Source organism: Cyprinus carpio, chromosome A21 (genome assembly GCF_018340385.1).
Source record: "Cyprinus carpio isolate SPL01 chromosome A21, ASM1834038v1, whole genome shotgun sequence".
NCBI lineage: Eukaryota > Metazoa > Chordata > Actinopteri > Cypriniformes > Cyprinidae > Cyprinus > Cyprinus carpio.
In genome coordinates, this window is record NC_056592.1 from 1,958,926 (window position 1) to 1,981,762 (window position 22,837).

At 34.3% G+C, this 22,837-nt stretch overlaps 1 protein-coding gene across 1 annotated transcript in view; it reads left to right on the plus strand.

The window, feature by feature from the left end:
* The first annotated feature begins 231 nt into the window (after window positions 1-231).
* Window positions 232-22,837, plus strand: part of LOC109059230 (synaptic vesicle glycoprotein 2C-like) — a 40,489-nt gene continuing 17,883 nt past the window's right edge. The window contains 4 exon segments of the mRNA XM_042711358.1: window positions 232-527; window positions 6,650-7,423; window positions 17,951-18,131; window positions 21,042-21,193. Coding sequence (XP_042567292.1) covers window positions 6,832-7,423; window positions 17,951-18,131; window positions 21,042-21,193 — 925 coding nt within the window. The 5' untranslated portion in view covers window positions 232-527; window positions 6,650-6,831.

Genomic DNA, 22,837 nt, shown 5'->3' on the forward strand with positions numbered 1-22,837 from the left:
CGCGAGCCGCTCGAGTCTGACCAGATTCCATCTCCTGCCTGGCGATGTGTCGCGTTCAGAGCCCCAGTGCCGCAGTTTTTTTATTTTTTTTTTTCTGATTGAGGCGTGAGTGTCGGGGGAAGCACAGAAAGTTAAAACCACTGAAACACGAGTCACTCCAACAAAAGCAGGAAAAAGCCCCAGAGCCTCCAGAGAATCGTGACTCGCGGAGAAAGAGCAATGCGTCACGGGTGGGTGGGGTGTTCGTATCCACGCATATATTCTCACTATGATCCTAATGCGCTCATTCCACTCCCCCGCCCCGCGTCGCGTCACATTCAGCGGGGCTGGCCGCGATACAACTATTGATTTCATCTCTCTCTCTCTCTCTCCGTCACTTCTTCTCAGCTTTTCTTCAAGTGCTGCAGAGAGACGCGGCTGCTGGTGCATTGTGAGGAGAGAAAGGAAAAAAAAAACGCTAAAGGAAGATCCGCGTTCACGCGCTCAGATGGCCGCGCGCCCGTGAAATCTGGACTCGCGCACAGTCGGTAAGTGATTGAGTTTTTCTGCAGGTTTTAGGCACGAGTCTAAAACGTAAAATGAACTTTAGCTGCATACAGGGAACATTCACACGGACGCGTTGTTGCGTTCATCGCGGTTTCGGCACGCATTTTTTAAAAAGTTGAAGTGTTTTTAACATAACACGCCAGGTTACGAATGCAACACAAAGACGCAAATCTTACGCTTGTGTACATTAATTAATAATTAAAATCAGCAGAACGCGTCCCATGTGAACGCTTTTAATTAAAAGCGGTGTCGAATCTGATTTCTATTTATGGCGTTTCACCTTTTATTTATTTTTTTTCTCTTGAAGTGTGTTTTTTAAATTGCCAAGCATGCAAAACCCATAAAACAATTACTGTAATTTCTCTTGTAGCCTATGTCAGTTTAGTCAGATTTAAATATTGGTTTTGCTCGAAGGTAATGAAGTCAGGGGTACTAATTAACATGCAAACACACATGTATTTACGTGTTAATGAGGTTTTTACAAATTAAACTGGACTATGTCAGGGTGGACATTTAGAATTATAGAATTTGAGTTTTTAATCAGGAATTTACGAGGATGTGCGCCATTGCATAATTTATATGTGCTAAAAAAGTGTTAAAAGTGTTATTTGTGATCCATTATTAATCCATTTTGGATTTGAGAGGCAAAAAAAAATTGTTAAAGAGCAAATATTAAATATTTTAAAGCTTATACACTGTATTTTTTTTCTGTGGAATACAAAAGGCGAAAATCTTTTACCCATATATATATAAAAATTGGTATCCATGTCTGTCAAGCTCAAAAAAGGACCAAAACCATATAGTAGACATAAAGTCTTTTGAAGTCTGATGAAAGCTTTGTGTGAGGAACAGACCACAAGTGACGTCAGCAGCATCAAACAACAACATTGGTTAATGTACCCAGATGTCACTGACACGTCAAACGCAAAGAAGTTCACCAGTGAATAATGACTTAGATTTGATTCTGTTCCACATGCAAAGCATCATATGACTTAAGAAGGCATGGAATGAATTCGAATGGATCACTTATGACAAGTTCACTGCTCTTTTTGGAGCTTGACAGATGAAAAAAGCCATTCTGCGTGATAAAGATTCTTTAAAATTATACATTTGTATTAAGAGAGAGTAAAGAATGACAGCTTTTGGCTTGAACTATTCCTTTAAGTAGTAAGCATGGAAAAACCCATAAAGATTAAGCATTATTCTGAATACTGGAGAAGACGAATGTGTGTGTGTGTGTGTGTTTTAAGTTGCTCAAGGGCTCCCGGTGGTGTCCTGGATTATAGAAAGAGAGAAAGAGAGAGTCACTTTAGGATCTTGTTCCCTGACAGAGCAAAATTTGTGTGACTGTCACAAGCTGACAGAAATCCACCTGAGAATGAGTCATGGAGTGCATGTGTGTGCATGTGTGTGTGACGGAAAGATAAAACGGAGAGGGAGGGGGATTGATTCCCGTGCACAATGTCAAGACAGGCGAAATCTCATTACGGGGCGCAGCTTGCGTCAGAGCCGGACCGTGATTGATGCCTTTTCCCGGTTTGCTGGCGATTCACGTGCAGGCCAATGACTTTTCACCAAGTGGTAGTAAAAGGGTGAAAGCTGTGGTGCGTGAAACAACCTGCCTGAGAGAGAGAGATGAGCTGAATACACAACTGTAGCGCTGTCCTGTAACTGCAAATGTAGCTTTATTACAGTAAAGTGCTGTAGTAACAAATAAGTAGCTTTTTGGATAGACTTTTTTTTTGCACATCGCGGTATCAAGGTATTCTTTGGATGAACATGTATTGTAAGTATAACATGTATGGCAATCAATCAGTACCACAGCAGTTCTCAAAATACCCAAGTATTACCATCTGATACCTTCACTTCACCTCTTAAAGGCGGTTTTAGTTGAAATCTCATTGTGTTGACCAGTTTTAACCTGAATATCTGCATTAGCCTGTGTGTTTGCTTGAGCTGCTCCTTTGACATTTACCATTTTTATGAGAAGAATGATTCACTTTTATTCAGGTGAACCACATATTTTTAAGTCAAATACATCCTATTGAGGTGACGCTTTTGTGCTTTCAGAAATATTATATTTTATTATATTTAATAGACTTTTAATTTAATATCTTATATATATTATCTATATATATATATATATATATATATATATATAGATATATATATATATATGTATATATGTATATATATCTATATATATATATATATCTTTAGTCTATTAAAAGTTAAAAGTCCTTAAGTGTAATAAAAATTTAATATAATATATTATAATATATAGTAATTTGTTTAAATTAAAAATATTCATAAAGTTATACATAATAAAATATAATAATAAGCACACACATACATATACATATACATATACATATATATTTATATAAATATATATATATCATATATATATATATATATATATATATATATATAATATATATATATATATATATATATATATATATATACATGTATAAGCTTAAATTAACTCACTTAAAACAGTATATAATCAATTGGTCTTTTAATCTAGATGGCTTTTCAAGGTTATGGACTTTCAGATGCATCAGATATGTTTTTCACACACACACACACACACACACACACACACACACACACACACACACACACACACACACACACACACCACCACACACACTCTCTCTCTCTCTCTCTCTCTCTCTCTCTCTCTCTCGTGTATGAGTGTGTCAGCTGATCAGTGGAGTGGATCAGACAAAGAGTCCCTCAGCACACAGAGATGTGACCTTTGACCTGTAGTCTGAGCCACTGACAGGAAAAGCACAGACATTCACTTTACACACAGTACATTGTAACCCGCTGTGTTTGAAATTACTTCTGATAACATACAAATTATGTTTTTTTTTTTTTCATTGTTAAGATTTTAGATTAAAATATATTCCATTTCACCATTTTAATCCAGTTTTAGTTTTTCCATTTCACTTAAATAGTGTACTGCGGTGTATCAAATGAATGTCTAAATGTGAAAATATATCGTATAGTCACACATAATTTGAGATGAGCAATGCAGCAAAATGTCAGGTAACCTAATAAATTAATTTGTTTTATTCAGGATAGAACTGTCAATCCACCTACTTTAGGTTATATCAAAATATTATTATTATTTTTTTTAGTTGTTTAGTTTGTTTAGTTTTTTAGTTTGTTTAGTTATTATCTTAGTCCAAAGTCCAAAGATAATAACGCAAGAACTGCACCTTTTATCTCCTTACAGTTTGCTGTTTCACCAAAATTAGTTCTAAAGCCAAAACAACTTTTTGTTTGTTATTTAAGACCAAAATTATGTTCTATAATGTCATAATAGCAACTTTTTAAAAATATTATCAGTGTCTTATTTCCAAATCTTATATTTATATGTGTGTGTGTGTGTGTGTGTGTGTGTGTGTGTGTGTGTGTGTGTGTGTGTGTGTGTGTGTGTGTGTGTGTGTGTGTGCGTGATGAATGTTTTTTAGAAATATTTTGCTGCCTAAATTATTTTTCTTTACCCTCATAAATATCCTGGTTTATTCAGGAGAAAAATAATATTTAATATGACCCAAATCCACCTAACTATTTTAGATTTTATCAGCATATGATAAATATATACATATAGTATTTCAAGCCTACTGTATATAATGTAACAGCACTACTGTATAACTCCATACATCATGTAGTTTCACCAAAATCTTTTTTTAATAGATTGTACTTAGTCTGTACAGTTTTTACTGTATAGGTAATAGATCAAACTGTAGGAATGTGTCTACATTAGACACACACACACACACACACACACACACACACACACCATTGCCTTCATTCCAATCTGTGCAGGCGTCCAGTATGAGACTCTCGCAGCTGCTGGAGAGTCCCAGTGACCAGTGAAGCCTTCAGCTATCCATCATTACATTACTGCAGGATACACGTGTGTGTTTGTGTGTGTGTGTGTGTGTGTGTGTGTGTGTGTGTGGGTGGGTGTGTGGGTGTGCGTGTGTGTGGTCTTCAGTTGAAGTTTACTGTTTTTCATCAAACCACCAAGTCTTATGAACCATAGATCTGTTTTCTAGGTGATCCAGGGACAGTGAAATTCAGTGCGACCTTCCTCATGCAACTTTATAATTACTCACTCCAACACATTATCAAACACTAGAGTGAAGAAGGTGTGTGTGTGTGTTGTTCGTTTGCCCTGGAGTTATACGTATTTAGTGCAATTACCCATTTGTGGAGGGGTCAAACCTCTCGTCTTACGGCTGATGCTGCAGCGTCCCGCGAGTTCATTCCCTTTCCTCCCCCTCCCGCGCTCACATTGGGGTTAATGCAGAAAAACGGGTGTCGCATTGATTACATCAGCCCTTGAATGATGTCATAGTTACATCAGGGACTGCCTTTATTTGGTCTAAGAGGAAATGATGCCACGCTTTGCTGGTTTTTAGGTCTGGCTGTTGCCGCAGTGTTCCGGACATACCGTTTTGAGGGAAAGCAAGTTTTTCTTGGATAATTTTAATGAAAATGCTGCTTTCATTTGACCAGATTTGTGATTGATTGATCTGTTGTTATGTGTTACGGGTCAAGTCTGTCATGTCATGTCTTCTTACAGTATTTCATGTTAAGTGTATACTGTATAGGGTGTGAGAGAGAAGGCGTGCATGTTCCCCTCTGTGATTAATGAGGGGTTCTCCAACAGCATCAGCAACCCGTGAAACACAACTGTTGGAGAATCATTCGTTTTGTTTCCGCTGAATCTGGACAGATTTCGCTGATTTTTCAGAAAACAGGCCAAACACACGAACGAGTCATTTCTGAGAATCAGATCTTTTGATTCATTTGTTTGTTATTTCTTCATGTGTTCCCAAACCATGTGATTTGATATTTTAAATCGGTTTTAATAAATGACAATGCTGAATATTATAATCAAGATTATGCTTTTCCATAGCAAAAACTTTTCCATGCATTTAAGAATCTGTGAGGGGGATCATTAAAAAAAATGAATCGTTGATGAATCATATTTTTTAATAATATTGCCAATTATGCTTGCTCACTCGTAATTTTACAATTTTTAATTGTATTTATATTATACATAAAGAAATGTTTCTTAATGTTTTAATGTATTTTGGTTTTAGGGACTAAAACAACAAAACTAAAGAAAATAAAAAGTTCTTTCTGGAATTTCAAAAGGTCTTCTATGATTTAGAATTATCTAGTTCTATTTGGAACATTAAGTGTAACCTTAATTCTCTTAAGAATAGAATAGAATAGAATAGAATAGAATAGAATAGAATAGAATCTTTGTGTGATGCACCAGACCATCTGGAAGTGTTTGTAGTGGAAGGACAGTACGGATGAGACTGAACTGTGGTATTGATGCGCTTTACTGTGGAACTGAATTGAATCGTTGTGGACGTCTTCATCACAGATGGAATATTCTCTGTTGTATTCTCTGGTTTTCTTATTCTCAGAGATATCTGGTACAAAGAGTTTACTGGGGTCAGAGAAAGTGAGTGTGTTTATTTTTCATATGTAAGGAGATAAAATGAGATGAGTGTGTATGTTTCTGCTGGAGAGAGGAATGGTGCTGCAATGCAGCAGGGCTCTTCTGTGTTTGAGAGATCCTGAGAACATCCTTCAGAGATGCACACGTGTGTGAAGTGTCAGTGTCTTGTAATGTCTGCGTGTGGAGGTCTCTTCTTCTTCATTATTCTTTGAGTCTGTCCTGTTAATGTCCACATCTCTTCCTGTGGAGGTGAACAGTGTGAATGCAGTTAAACTGGGCTCTCCGTCCTCTGCCCGCTGTGCCAGCCTGATTTATGGCCCTCCTGTGTTTCTGCATGAACACCTGAGATCTGCAATGCTTTCACTTGTTCAATTACAGCTATTCAGTTAAAACCAAAAATACCCAACTAATTCAGATCTGAAGTAGACTGAAATTTGATACTAATTGAAAGTTTTTACATTTGATTTTCTTTGCTTTGTGTGTGGATAGATAGATATATTTAAAAATATGTTAAAATTATCTCTCTTTCTCTCTATCTCTCCAGAGAAAGAGAGAGAAAGAGAAGAGAGAATAAAAATATGACTCTGTTTCTTCTCCCCATAGTTCCCTTCCCCTCTGAGTGAATGAAGCTGTCTGTCAGAAGGAGCCACATATGTGTCCACTGCTGTCTTTCTCCTAACCACTCGAGTGACCCGCAGTAACACTGATCTCGTCCTCTGAAACTCACGTTTGATTCCTGACTGGTGGAATCCACTTCTGCGGCCGAACAGCTGAACTCTCCAAAGATGGAGGACCCGTATAGAGACAGGACGTCTCTGGTCAAAGGTGCTCGCGACATCGCCAAGGAGGCGAAACGCCACGCTGCCAAGAAGGTCAACAAAGTGGTGGACCGTGCTTCAAACGAATACTCCAGCCGCAGCTACAGCCGCTTTGAAAACGACGAAAACGAGGGCGCCGACGAAGACTGTTACTATTATCAGGACGGCAAGGCTCAGCGAGAGGATGACGAGGGATCCAGCGACGCCACCGAGGGCCACGACGACGAGGACGAAATATACGAGGGCGAGTACCAGGGCGTGCCTGCAGGGGGCGGGGCCATGGATGGGCGTGGCCAGGTGGCAGTCGGCCAGCTGTTGACGGATGGAATGAAGGACAAGCGAGAGCTGGAGAAGGAGAGAGAGGCGGATGAGGAGGAGCTGGCGCAGCAGTACGAGCTCATCATCCAGGAGTGTGGACACGGACGCTTCCAGTGGCAGCTGTTCTTCGTGTTGGGCCTGGCTCTCATGTCTGACGGGGTGGAGGTGTTTGTTGTGGGGTTTGTGCTGCCCAGCGCTGAGACGGACATGTGTGTGCCCAACTCTGGAGCCGGATGGCTGGGTGAGTGATGAAAGAATCGCACAAACAAACAAACACCATGGTAGGGTCTGCTCTGAAAATACTACTTTCATGAAACTGGCCAGTTAGTTTGGACTTTTTCTTTGCCAATGAAAGTAGTTTTAAAAGAAGCCAAAGCATCAAGCATGAGAAAACACACCATATTATGATTTGATCAAAGGTTATCAGTCCAATCAAACAGTATTTTTTTATTTATTTACAATATTTAAAATAAAAAAAAATTAAAACAAAGATTATATGTATATATATAATCTTTTCGCCTATATTTTATCTAAACCAAAAAATATAGGCGAAAGTGGTTTTTCAAAAAAAAAGGAAAAATATATTTTATTATATATCACCAAAAATATTCAGTTGTTTTCAACATTGATAATAATCAGAAATGTTTCTTGAGCAGCAAATCATCATATGAGAATGATTTCTGAAGATCATGTGACACTGAAGACTGGAGAAATGATGCTGAAAATTCAGCTTTGATCACAGAAATAAATGTAATTTTACAATATATTCAAATAAAAGCATTTATTTGAAAATGTAATAATATTTCAACATTTTTACTGTGTTTTTCAAATAAATGCAGCCTTGGTGAGCAGAAGAGACTTCTATCAAATACATAAAAAATGTCGCAGCCCCAAACTTTTGAATTGTAGTTTGAATTCTAAATGTAACAAATGTAATTTATCTTACTTTTTACATATAGGTGATGTATACAGTGTTAGAATATAATCAGCTGAAGGTATTGAAAGCACCTGTGCTGTCTTAAACTGGAGTCTGTAGGATGGATTCTGGAGCTGAGCCTATATTATTAATCTCTGTCTTTGTACCCACACATTTGTCTGTACTCACACACTATAAAGACAACAAGCTGTTTTTTTCCGCCCTTTGATGTAATGGAGGTTTTTTTTTTCTTGCGTGTGTGTGTGTGTGAGGGCTTGTATATGATGTGTAATGTGGGTGGTTGGGTGGCGTTTGCCAGTGATACCGTCCTGTGTCGTGCTTGTTTGATGGTTCTTGTGTGTGTGTGTGTGTGTGTGTGTGTGTGTGTGTGTGTGTGTGTGTGTGTGTGTGTGTGTGTGTGTGTGTGTGTGTGTGTGAGTAGAGACTGTCGATGTATTGTTCAATGATCTCTCTGGGTCTGGATGTGTGGGCTGGGCAGATTTGAGCGTATTTAAGAGGAACTGGAGTGTGTGTGTGTGTGTGTGTGTGTGTGTGTGTGTGTGTGTGTGTGTGTGTGTGTGTGTGTGTGTGTGTGAATGTGTGTTTTTCCTTCACTCTGTCTGTTATATAAGTTTATATTTATCTATTGTATGCTATTCATGTAGATGCATACATAAAACATAAACGAAATTAAATAGCTGACGTGCTCCAGATGTTTTCAAGATGTTCTGACAGAACACTGTCATGTTTAGCATCTACTGTATATTAATTACTTGCCAGTTTATTGTGATAATTTAAGTAGTAAATGCAATTATAATTTGCTTTGGTAGTCACCACATTTTGTATGTATTTTCCCCCACATTCAGTTTTTTCTTTCTTCTGATTTTGTTTTTGTTTTAAGGTCCATTTTAATGGTAACATTACATTTTAGTAATCAAAAAGCATACCTTATTAACTGAATTCATGAAACATACAGTACAGGTCAAAAGTTTGGAAACATTACTATTTTTAATGTTTTTGAAAGAAGTTTCTTCTGCTCATCAAGCCTGCATTTATTTGATCAAAAATACAGAAAAAATGTATTAAAATTTATTAAAAATTTTTTTTACATTTATTATACTTTAAATTATCATTTATTTCTGTGATGCAAAGCTGAATTTTTAGGATCATTATCACATGATCCTTTAGAAATCATTCTAATATGATGATTCATTATCAAAGTTGGAAACAGTTCTGCTGCTTAATATTTTTTCAAAACATGTGATACTTTTTTTAGGATACTTTGATGAATAAAAAAAAAAAAAAAAGCTATGTTTTTGAAATATAAATATTTTGTAATAACAATATACACTACTGGTCAGTAATTTTTTTTTTTCTTTCTTTTTTTTTTTAATAAAATCATACTTTTATTCAGCAAGGATGTGTTAAATTGATAAAAAGTGATAGTAAAGAAAATATATTATTAGAATTTTTTTTTTATTTTTAATAAATGCAGCTCTTTTTAACATTTTATTAATCAAATATATTAGACAGCAGAACTGTTTCCAACACTCATAATAAATCAGAATATTAGAATGATTTCTAAATGATCATGTGATAGACTGGATGTTACATGTGACACTAAAGGCTGGAGTAATGATGCTGAAAATTCAGCTCTGCATCACAGGAATAAATTATTTTTTTAAAGTATATTCAAATAGAAAACTATTATTTTAAGTTGTAATAATATTTCACAATATTACTGTTTTTTTCTGTATTTTTGATCAAATAAATGCAGGCTTGATGAGCAGAAGAGACTTCTTTCAAAAACATTAAAAATAGTAATGTTTCCAAACTTTTGACCTGTACTGTATACTTATTAAAAGTTTTTTTGTTTTGTTTTGTTTTTTGTTTTTTTGTTTTTTTTACAAATCAGGTTTTTCTAGATTCAGTTTTAATGGTTTAATTACATTTTAATATCCAAGTGTGTCTACTCAATTGAATTGGTAAAACTTTAACAATGTAATAATTTATTAAAATATGTAGAATAATGGGGCCCTATGATTTTATTATTATCTATTTATTTATTTATTTATTTATTTGTATTTATTAATTTTTTTGAAATTCTGTGTTGTCCCTTTTTTCCCCCTGGATTTATGATTTAATACAAATGTAGTACCAGTGGTAATTACATTAAAGCATAAAATATTATTCAATCATTATTTTAAAATGTAATAAAATTTAAACTTTAAAAAATTAAAACTAAAACGTAGACAAAAAATATTATTATTAATTACTTACTGTACAACGTTAATATATTTCCGTCACAATTACTTAAAATTAAACCAAATTTGTTATTTTAACGAGTTTCCATCACAATGTTTGAGTTTCTGTGTATATATGACATGCAACAGTTTTTATCAAATGAAAACAACTTTGTTGCATGAGCAGCAGCTGCTGTCATTCATTATATAGTGATTGGCTGTGATTGTGTTGCATCTTGCAGCATTTCCTCTTTCAGCGAGGACAGAAAAATGACTGGTCTCTGGAAACTTGTTGCATCATGTCTGAAGGATGTGGTGAAACTGTTATTTTATGATTTTTGGTGTTGTTAGCAGTTTCTTGATTTCATCTAATGCTATAAATCATTTGCATGTCCATTTGCGTCATGCATTTGATGCACATGCATGTTGAATTATTTGAGCAAGCGTAGTTGTAAATCATATTATGATTAAATAAATGACCAGAAGGATGATTTCCTCTCCTCCTGCTCTCTCTCTCTCTCTCTCTCTCTGTGTGTCTGACTGGTTCATGCAGATCAATACTCCACACTTAGTCTTGATTATCTCTCCTCTTCTGAAGACATGCATGTTCTGTCATTCACACACAAGCTCTGTTTCAAATCTCACAGAGCTCCCTAACTAGACAGCATCTTGTTAGCAGGAAAATGATGCTTCCTTCTAAGACTCCTCTTTTTTTAAGTCTAAAGGAAGCATTTCACATATCCTGCATTGATATTACAATTCCAGAATGCATTGTGCAGCAGCAAAAAAATCTAGAGTAATGCTGACTATACTTGTAGATCTATTTTTATAGTTATTCAATAGTTGTTATATAATATTTGGGGGGGGGTCTAATGCTATTTCATGCATTCTGACTTATTTACACTGTTAAATAGTTGGATTCTCATGTTTCAAAAAATGAGTTGGATGTATGACAGAGTATTTCTCTGCCAAATACACTCCTTCAGGATCCGTATAAGTTTCTGAAAGTTTTTTTTTTTGAGTATGCTCCTGCATGACGTCATAAAGGGAGAAGTTCCTTGTAAGCGTGCGCACACATCAACCTGGGCTGCGTTTCCCGTACAACGACATAACTCGCTGATTAACCACCATAATTCAATGCATTGTTGTGGAAACAAGCTAGTCAAATCCTAAAGCAACATACTTTTATTCTTTGTAAGGAATTCCAGTGAAAAACATTCGAGTTGAGTGAAGTAACTACATATACGTTTCATAAAAAACAAGAAAGGACAGATTCAAATAAGAGTGCAGTTTCTGTAGGTAGTTTGCCGTGTCTGGAGGTTAGTTTGAGTTAGTATGCAGCGTGTGTCGGCAGCTCACTAGCTTCAGCAGCAGGTAATGAACAGCGAGGCTCAGAAACGACTCTTCACAGCCACAGCGAGACGCTATTCATTTGTCCTCCTGCTGCAGAGCTTCTATTATATCTTATCTTTCTTCCTCCATTCTCCTCTTCTTCTTCCCCTTCAGTAAAGCTGCTTTATTCACCCTCTCTCTCTCTCTGTAATCACGCGCTCTTTTCCTCCTCCTGTCCTCTTTGTGCCCGTCGCACAGGACGACTCTTTCCTCCTGATGATGCTGGAACGATAACGCTGAGAAACACACACACACAGGCGCGCATTAGCAACAGGAACTAACACAATCATGTAAAACACACTCTGTTAGCCTGCGGTCGGATCAATAACTCTGATCGATCAATTAGACGGCAAGTGGAGTGGATGGAGATATTCCATAGTCCCGGATAAAGAGAGCTGTCAATCACAGATGCCAACGAAAGTACATGTTACCTCATTTCACCGTGAAACACGCGTGTGATGAAGAGATCATGCAGACGTTTATTAACCCTCTGTGAAGTTTGTGTGGCAGTCAAACATTACTGAGTTTTTTTTTTTATTTCAATGAAATGAATGTAGTATATTTTAGTTTGATAATGTTTTTTTGTATTTTTGGGGATTTTATGGTACTAAATTGTATTTATGATCCATTTATTACTTGTTTACTTCTTTTTGAGCCTGGAATTGTAATTTCTTTAGAAACTTGAATTTGTGGTAAATCTTGAATGCTTTGGAGCACAGACTGAAGTTTGGTCTCTTTTTAAAGAAAACACTTGGCACATCCCTCACGAAAATTAACCATGATTTTATTATAGTAAACAAGTAGTTACCATGTTTTTAAATTTTTTTTATATTGGTTACCAATTTACTGCAAATAGCATGGTTAAACTATGGTTACCATGGTTAATTTGTGGTTACCATGTTTTTTTTTTTTTCTTTTTTTTCATTTTATTTTTAATTAAACCATGGTTAATTTTCACAAGGGATTTTTGCTGAAGAGAAACAAAAATTATAGAAGTTTATTATTATTAAAAATAAAAAAAAAAAATAAAAATAATGCTAAATAAAAAAAGTATTAAAAAATATATATATATTGTTTTTTACATGAAATATATATTTTACAAAATATGTTTTACTCTGCAACTGCAATTAAATCAAAGTCATAAATCTAAACCAGCTGTGTTCCAAATTTGAGGTTGATATCACAAATAAATTCAGTCAGATTTTGTTTTGGTGAAGTAGCAAACATTTCCAATGCAGTCATTGACTCTGAACAATACAAGTCTAACTTTTTTCCAGGACCATTTAACCATTTTGAACCATGTTAATGTTTGTGTGTTCACATGACAACTGCCAAAACCTTTACCATGTTTTGTACCATTCCAATAAAGAAAAAAAAAAAGAAAAGAAAAAAAAAGTTAAAATTTTCCGTCAAAAATAACTGAAGAGTCCCCGAGGTTTACATTTTTTTTTAAATAGAATACATACAGAAATATGTGATGTGGGTGATTCAGCGCAGCCATTAGCTGGTGTGTTGGATAGATAGAGAGGATGGAGTGATGGAGAGATGAGCAGAATGAACTCTGAGAGGTGAGACGCTCTTCTGCTGAAAAGACCCCTGAGAGGCGTCTGTAATATGCCCAACATTTTCTGATTTCACGCTTTACTGCTCTCTCTCTCTCTCTCTCTCTCATACTACAGCCTCAGCAACATCAGATGTTGTACAGATCAAGTTGTGTGTGTATGTGTGTGTGTGTGTGTGTGTTGTGTGTGTATATATATATATATATATATATAATATATATATATATATATATATATATATATATATATTATATATATATATGTATATATATATAAAAGATTTCTATTTCAAATAAATACTATATAAATAATTTCCATTCATCAAAAAATCTTGAAAAAAATGTATCAAAAATAAAATGCTACAAAAGATTTCTATTTCAAATAAATACTATTCTTCAAAGAATCCTGAAAAAAAAAGGTTTGCACAAAAATATTCAGCAGCACAATTGTTTTCAAAAAACAGTTATAATAGAATAATAATCAGAAATGTTTCTTGAGCAGCAAATCATCATATTAGAATGTTTTCTGAAGATCATGTGACACTGAAGACTGGAGTAATGATGCTGAAAATACAGCTTTGATCACAGAAATAAATTATATTCTAACAGATATTCACATAGAAAATAGCTATTTTAAATAGTAATAAATTTTCACATTTTACTGTATTTTTAGACCAAATAAATGCAGCCTCGGTGAGCAGAAGAGACTTCTTTCAAAAACATAATAAAACCTTAAAAACCCCAGACTATTAGTGTATAATAATGAATAATAATATGTAGTTAGGACCAATTATTATTGTTAGGTGTATTCATTTAAATAATTAATGAAAAGTATATTGTAACAGATATTCAAGTGTTTGATCTAGTTTAATTTTCATGGACTTTTATTTATTTAATTTGTTTCGATACAGTTTCCGTTTTCTTTTGTTCTAGTTCCATCCTCAGTTGTCATGGTTTCTGAGTTGCTGGTGTCGTTCTGTTCAGGTGTTCGTCCTTAACTTGGTTGGCTCTGTGTATTAAAGTTCCTCTTGTTTCGGTTCAGTTTGTCTGGTGTCATCAGTGTTTTGGTTGTGTTTAGTTTGCCTGCCTTTTATGGATTCTCTTCAGTGTGGATTATTAAAGACTTTTGAATCTTCATCTTCTTCATTGTGTGTTTTTAACAACCAAGTTGTGACGTACATATATATATATGACACTCACGTCAAAACCAGAGCAGATGTAGATACAGCAGATACTGACGACACTGTCTGAACAAACAGATCAGATCTCAGTCATCGCCTGAGAAACTACAGCACCGAACAAATATCATGCTTGATTAGTCTTTATCTGTCCAGAGCTTCTGTAATTAAAACATACAGGACGTCCGGCCCGCCCACACTCGTCCTGTTCTGCACTCTGATTGGTCGAGCCAATCAGACCATATTTAGTTATGAATCTTACCCATTAAACACACATTGACCTTATCGTATTTGACAGTACATGACTCGTTTTCCACTCCCTATTTTCCATATTCCCGTGTCTGGAGTTTTCCGTCTCGCTCTGGTTGTCGCTCGCGCAGGTTTCCGCAGGGATTTTCTGACAGGATCAGGGGAATTACAGGCGATTCTCTGAGCTGAAATCAGACCGAGAGAGAGAACGAAAGAAAAAGGAAAGCTCATTACTCTCACTGAATGCTGGGAAATTAATAACAAGAGCTTTAACATAAAGATTCAATTCACCAGCATAATCACACATGAGAGGAAAGATTGCGCAGCGAAAGAGAAAATATGAAGGAAAAATAGATTTTTAGTTATTTCTGCACCATTTAGGAACATTCTGTGTATGATATTACAAAAAAAGCACATTTAATAAGCTGAAGCCCCATATTTGAGCATATATGTTTGGTTCTTAAAGAGCCTCTCACCGTTTGATGAGCTGAAACGGGTTCATGTTTTCAGTCCTGACCTGAAACGAGAATAACCTCGTTCTTTATTCAAGCCTCAGTGACACGAGCTGCTGTGTTCCCCAATAGATAAACCAGCACAGTCCACTGATGAATTAGTTCAGGTTTGAAAAAGACACAATGAAGCTCCATTCGCGGCTTGTTTAGGAGAGCAGGTTTAGTTGAACTGGTAATCTAGAGCTGCACCAGTGTGTAATTCATATATTTGTATTTTTTATTTTTATTATGTATTATTTATTTATCTTGCTTGATTATAAACTTTATTTGTAATTTTCAAAATAATTAATATATGTGACCCTGGACCACAAAACCAGTCATTAGGGTCAATTTTTGTGAAATTGAGATTTATACATCATTTGAAATCTGAATAAATAATCTTTCCATTGATGTATGGTTTGTTAGGAGGACAATATTTGGCCAAGATACAACTATTTGAAAATCTGGAATCTGAGGGAGCAAAAAAATCTAAATATTGAGAAAATCATCTTTAAAGTTGTTCAAATGAAGTTCTTAGCAATGCATATTACTAATCAGGTTTTTATATATATACGGTAGGAAATTTACAAAATATCTTCATGGAACATGATCTTTACTTAATATCCTAATGATGTTTGTCATGAAAGAAAAATCTATAATTTTGACCCATACAATGTATTTTTGGGTATTGCTACAAATATATTCCAGAGACTTAAGACTTAAGGGTCACATATGTGTGTGTGTGTGTGTGTGTGTGTGTGTGTGTGTGTGTGTGGAGTGTGTGTGTGTGTGTGTGTGTGTGTGTGTGTGTGTGTGTGTGTGTGTGTGTGTGTGTGTGTGTGTGTGTGTGTGTGTGTGTGTGTGTGTTCACTTGACTGTAATAGTGTGGATGTGTGTTTCTGAAATCAGTTCTTTTGTTGATGGTGGTGTAAAGGTCTGTATTCAGTGCTGTCAGACAGTAATAGATGAGCGGGGCGTCCCGTCACGTCTGCACAGGAAGATAACACACACTCACAGAGAGAACACCAAACACACTGAGAGACAGAAAGAGATGAGGCTCGGGGTTTCCACTGGTAGAGCTGGGCTTCACTTACACACTACCACATAAATCAGGGTTTTATTACCGTTTCTCGAGTGAGCGGACAGGACTGGATTTATTACGGGCATATTTGAGTGTGTGCGTGTGTGTTTTCTGGACTGAATTAGTGTAGATACATCTAACTCACAAAAGGAACAATGAAATACACCTATTATCATTACTGTTAAAGCATTGTTCATCTTGAGTAACTAAAAGTCCTGTGTACCTCATCAGGATTTAAACAAAATAAGCGTGATTAGATAATAACTGATGATGAGCAAATGAGTTTTCATTTTTTAGCTAATCTTTCTTCTTAAAGGGACAGTTTACCTGAAAATGAAAGTTCAGTCATCACTTTCTCACCCTCATGTCATTAAAAACCAGTATGATTTTCTTATTTCTGCCGAACATAAAAGATGCACTGCAAAAAAATCTTTCTTTTATTTACAACTTCACAAAAAATATTTTTTTTAGTTTAAAAAAAAAACAGTTATCTCTCATGAGATCTCAACAACATTCATGTGAGAGCTTTTACTGTACTCTTACTGTACTGTCTCACTTTTGTCTGTTTTTATTTCTCCAGAGAAACTGCATGAGAAACATCTGAGACAAAGCCGGTGTTGTTATTGTTAACTAAAACTATTAAAAATCAACATGTTTTAATTGAAATGAGCCTGAAATAAAACAAAATACAAATATTAGATGGAAAAACTTCAGGAATGTACTGAAATAAGTAAGTTTAATTAAAAGTAGTAAATTAAAAATAAATTAAAGCTTAATAGAAAAAAACTGCAAAAAGACAAGCGCGTATTAATTAATAAATAACATATATTAGATGAAAAACCTAAAGAAACTTAGAAAAAAAAATTAACAAAATCACAACAAAATTATAAAAACTTAAACTAAAAGTCTAAAAATAAAAACTAATTCATATTAATAAATAAGTCATAAATAATACTAATAATAAATAAGTATATAAATAATACTAAAATAACATGATACTTAAGACAACTGAGAAGAGCTCTGAAAAATCATAATTTTTTTGTTGTTTTATATATTTTTTTAATGTTTTTATGTCTTTTAAAACATCGGAGTTTAAGTTTGTTTGTCGTTAAGCATGTAAATCAAGTGAATGGTCTCTTAAATCATCATATAATGATGGGACACAAACATACCAGTGTTATTTTAGTATTACTGAGATACAATTATAGTGTTTTATTAATATTTTAATAAATTATAGATTTCCTTTATAAATTTTCTGTTTTTCTTTTATTTTTGGACAAAGTTTTAGTAATTTCATTGTGTGTCATTTTTAGTTTCGTTTTATATATATATATGTGTCTATATGGTTTTTATTCATCTTTGTTACATCATGTTAAAGAGAATGAAAATGTGAAATGTTGCCTTGGCAACTAGCTGAAATAAAGGTTTTTCATATATTGTATTTTATTTCAGTAAATGTTTATTTCAAATCAAGTAATAGAAATGCTTTTTTATGGTTTTAATTTTAGTTTTAGTTGACTACAGTAACCCTGAAACACACACTTTCTCTGTATATGCTGTTTCACACCGTGCTGTCAGCGTTTCTCATGTGTGTGTGAAGTGTAATGTGGTTTCCTGTGATGGTGAGCTCACAGTCCTCCTCGGCGTGTGTCCGCAGGCAGTGTGGTGTATCTGGGAATGATGGTGGGCGCGTTCTTCTGGGGCGGTCTGTCAGATAAGGTGGGTCGACGTCAGTGTCTGCTGGTGTGTATGTCAGTCAACGGCTTCTTCGCCTTCCTGTCGTCCTTCGTTCAGGGCTACAGCACCTTCCTCTTCTGCAGGATGCTCTCGGGGTTTGGGTGAGTTCATAGTCCATCCGTCTTCTGCTTTCATGAGCTTTCCTGTACTTAATGACTGTGGGTTAATTAACCGCACCGTGAGGAAAGATTACCGATGACGTATGGGAAAGGTCATTCAGAGTGTTCTTAAGACAAGACAATAGAGTTCAAACTCAACTACACTCTAAAAAGTGTTTCAACCCAACTTTGGGTCAAATATGGACTAACCCAACTTTTGGGTTAAGAATTTAATAAAAAATCTTAAACCATATTTGTCCATATTTGACCCAAAGTTGGGTCGAAAGCAATAGATATCACCAAATTTACCCAGCTGATTACATAAAGATAAACGTTTTCTGAAATGTTATGTTTAAATATGCAAATGAGGCATTATCTAATTAAATACACACTATACTTCCATACATTTAAAGCAGAATTATTATAGTTAACTAAAACCATAACAAAGCATTTTTGTTACTTGAAATAAAATAAATGTTAAGTGAAATAAAATATTAATAAAACTTATTTTAATTCAGTTTTCACATTTTCAATTCGTTTAAATTGAAGTACTAAAATAACTAAAACTAAATCATCTAAAACTAATAAATAAAAATTAATAAAAACTAAATGGACATAACTGAATATAAATAAAAATGACAAAAACAACAAAATTACTGAAACTTAAACTAAAACTAAAGTCAAACAGAAAATCTAAAAATAAAATCTAATTTCAAAATATTGACAGAAACTGTAATAGTTTATCGATGATACTAAAATAACACTGGAATAAAGCCAGGCTGAAAATCCATGCTTTGAAATCTGCAGATTCATATAGATTAAGTGCAATAAAATAAAGACTTAAATGCATATTTTTTATGTTTTCTTTCTACTAGTCTGAAAGAAGGGAAAAAAAGGCTTTTCCTGTAGTTTCTCGCCTTAAAGGTGAAGCATATCATTTCTGTACCATTAAGTGCAAAAAAGTCAAATGCAAAGTAAAAATGCAGAGCCAGAAGCCATTCAAACTGAGCATTTGCTGTCTTTAAATTCTGTTGGGATGAATGTACATGAACCTACCAAATGCTTGAATAATTGTCCATTCAGGATTTCAGTCAGGAACACTCAGTGTTAATTAAAGAATCCTGGTGCAATCAATTTGCATTGGTTATATGAAGTTTAAATTTAAGCATGCATTTATTTATGCATGGGATTTTTAAAGAATTAAATTATTACGCATACAATATTATACATTTAAATGTATGCATTTTCTGTACTGTAAAAGAATAGCAATAAACTGCCCATTTCCCAGCATTCCCACTTTTTGAACTCATTAATAGGAAGTCAAATGTTTTGAAAGCGTCAGTGTTTCACTCTTCAGGGAGTCAAAATGCAAATAACTGACTTATAGTGACTTTTAATATTAAACTGATGGTATTTATAATGTTCACGTGTTGGGCTCGATTATTTGGACCAGACTTGAAATCAGCCTTTGATTTTGATGTGATATTGATATATGATTTTGTGTAATAATAAACATTCACTGTTAAGCAAATAAATGCATCATTAGGTTCCAACATTTCATGATAAATAAATCTGTTGCAGATTTTTAGATATGTGTAAAACACTGCTAATTATCCTTTCAGATAATGGTACATGTGCAAAAGAAATGCTAGCACTGACATTTTGTTCCTTTGAATCATTTTCCGAGTATTGGACCACTTCAGGACGGTAGGAATATCCCACATCTGACTAAACAACTATGATAAAACACAGAATTGAACACACACACACACACACACACACACGGAGACACCGGCTCTGAGCGTCACACACTCACTCTCAGTCCATTCCTCTCTCTCTGTCTCTCTTCAAGCTCTTCTGCAATGTCACAGTTGTTTTAACCTCCTGGCACAGACCCAGAACTTAAGAGGAGAGAGAGCGAGAGCGAGTCAGGGACAGCGGAGGGTTTATTGCTAATTGAATTTCAGCTTCCACCACTGCACTTACACCAGACCAAATAACCCAGACTCAATCACCACCACAAACACTCACAACACACACTCACAGCCGACTGCAACAGACTGTGTTCACAAATAGCCAGATGAACTACTAAAGAAGAAGCTGTGCTGAATTTAACTTAAATACTTTAAAAAATGAATTAAATTGATCAAATCTGACTGTTACAAAAGTGTTCATAATGTTACAAAAATTCAATTAGAAATAAATGATAGATAGATGTATATATATAAATTTAAACTTTAAATATGTGTATATATAAAATGAGATGCAAAACCTGTTTCCACTCTAATAACCATAGAAATATGCTGCAGACATGAATGTTAAAAGTAAAATGGTAAATTCTAAGTATAGGTTTTATGATGCTATTGATTGACATTAATGATACCGGATTTGATTAAGACTCATCTGGGCCTTTTTTAAAAAAAAAAAAAGAAAGAAAGAAAAGAAATTAATACTTTATTCATCAAGGACAAATTAAATTGATCAAAAGTGACAGTAAAGACATTTATAATGTTTCTGTTTCAAATAAATGCTGTTCTTTGAAATTTCTGTTCATTTGTGAATCCTGAAAAATAAAAAAGAATCACGGCTTCTACAAAAAAAATATAAAGCCACAAATCAGTATATTAGAATGATTTCTGAAGGATCATGTGACACTGAAGACTGGAGTAATGATGCTGAAAATTCAGATTTGATCACAGAAATAAATTGCATTTTAAAATATATTCACATAGAAAACACTTGTTTTAAATTGTCATAATATTTTACAGTATCACTGTTTTTTAATCAAATAAATGCAGCAATGGTGAGCAGAAGAAATGTCTTTTTAAAAACACTTAAAAAATCTTATATGCAAATGTTATATTTTAAATATATATATTAAATATATATAAGGATTCCCACAATCCTTTGCAGGATTGGCGGTGCGGTTCCCATCGTGTTCTCATATTTTGCGGAGTTCCTGGCCCGTGAGAAGCGCGGGGAACACCTGAGCTGGCTCTGCATGTTCTGGATGGTGGGCGGGATCTACGCCTCAGCCATGGCCTGGGCCATCATTCCACACTACGGTGAGTGACAGCACTAATCGACCAATCATAAACCTCCGCTTCTACTGTATATCCAGTCATATCACCCAATGACTTTGCAGAGATAGTGATCAGTGAGGCTCATCATTTCAGATTCATAAACCACAGCGGACAGCTTAATTTGTATTTATGAGTGACTAAATAATAATTTACTTGTACATTAAAATAGATTTTTGGAGCTTCTCTGTGGTTTTGCAATCAAAGGTGCAAAGTGTTTCTTTAGTTTGCTTCTTTTTTTAGTTGCTAGGGTGTTTTGGGTGGTTGCTAGGTGGTTTTATCCTGTAAATAATTTTAAATAATAAACATTTAAATAATACACAAACTCTGCTGTCCAACTAGCAGACAATGTTAAACATAGGCACAGAAGTCAATGCAATTTGTTCATTTTTGATGCATGCTTTTATTTGGTTATTATTTGATTAAATGTATAAATATAAGAAAATCCAAAAAAAAAAACAATAACAAAATATAAAAAATAAATTATAAAATAAAAAATATTATATTATAACAAATAAATCATATTTTTAATGTAAATTCTAATGTACAAAATTCTATTTTGACAAAAGAGATGGAAATTAATAGAGGTTGGGTTGTATCTTGCATATTTTTATTTAATGTGATTTATTATATGTAAATATATATATATAGATACTCATTAAACTGAGTACAAATTTTGGTAAGACTTCACTACTTTAACGATTGTAATTTTTGTTAAATTTAAAAGAAAAATATTAAGAAATAATATTATACATAATGTAAATTGTTTTCAAATTTTTACATTTTATAATAACTTACATTATTGTTACATTTTCATACACCATAACTTACATGATTTACTCTCGCACACCACACACACACACACGACACAAGACACAAACACCCACCACACGCCCCACACATTTATTAATATATGAGCATTATAATAATCCTAAATATTTAGAAGTTTAGAAACTATATATATATATGATATATATATAATATATATAGATATAAGATATATAGATTATGATATTAAATTATTAATAAAGCAATTAAAAAATAAATTAAAAAATAAAAAAAAAAAAAAAAATAATAATAAAAAAAGAAAAAAATATAATATAAATTAAAGTCTAGATGTCATCTCCCTCTAAATAGATTTCCACCATTATATTTTAATAAAGCATAGTACTTTTAATAACGCAGTGAGGTTCTTGTCTATCCTGCCTGCGATAAATATTAAGTGCTGGACAACTGTGTCCTTCATCATCTCATTATGAATAAGTTACAAATGATTTCACATAACTTAACATAACTGATGCCTTCGTGATGCTTCTGTTCAACTCTAAGCCTCTGTGTCCTTCATCATCTCATTATGAGTGGAATAGTGGAAGATATGATCGCGTGATTTTCCTGGGCGTTGAGCAGAGTGTAAAAGCAGTTAGTCAGAAATAAACGCTGCGCTGGCTTGGCTGCTGCGCCGGTGATACTGTGCTGTAATTGAGGTCAATTGATTAGCCTCTCTTGTTTTGTGTGTGGCCAAATGGTTCTGCCACAATGACTCCATCACTTCAGGAGAGAGGCAGGTGAAGGACTTTAGCGCCGGTGAAACCGTTTAAGTGTGTGTGTGTTCTGCACAAAGTTGGTTAA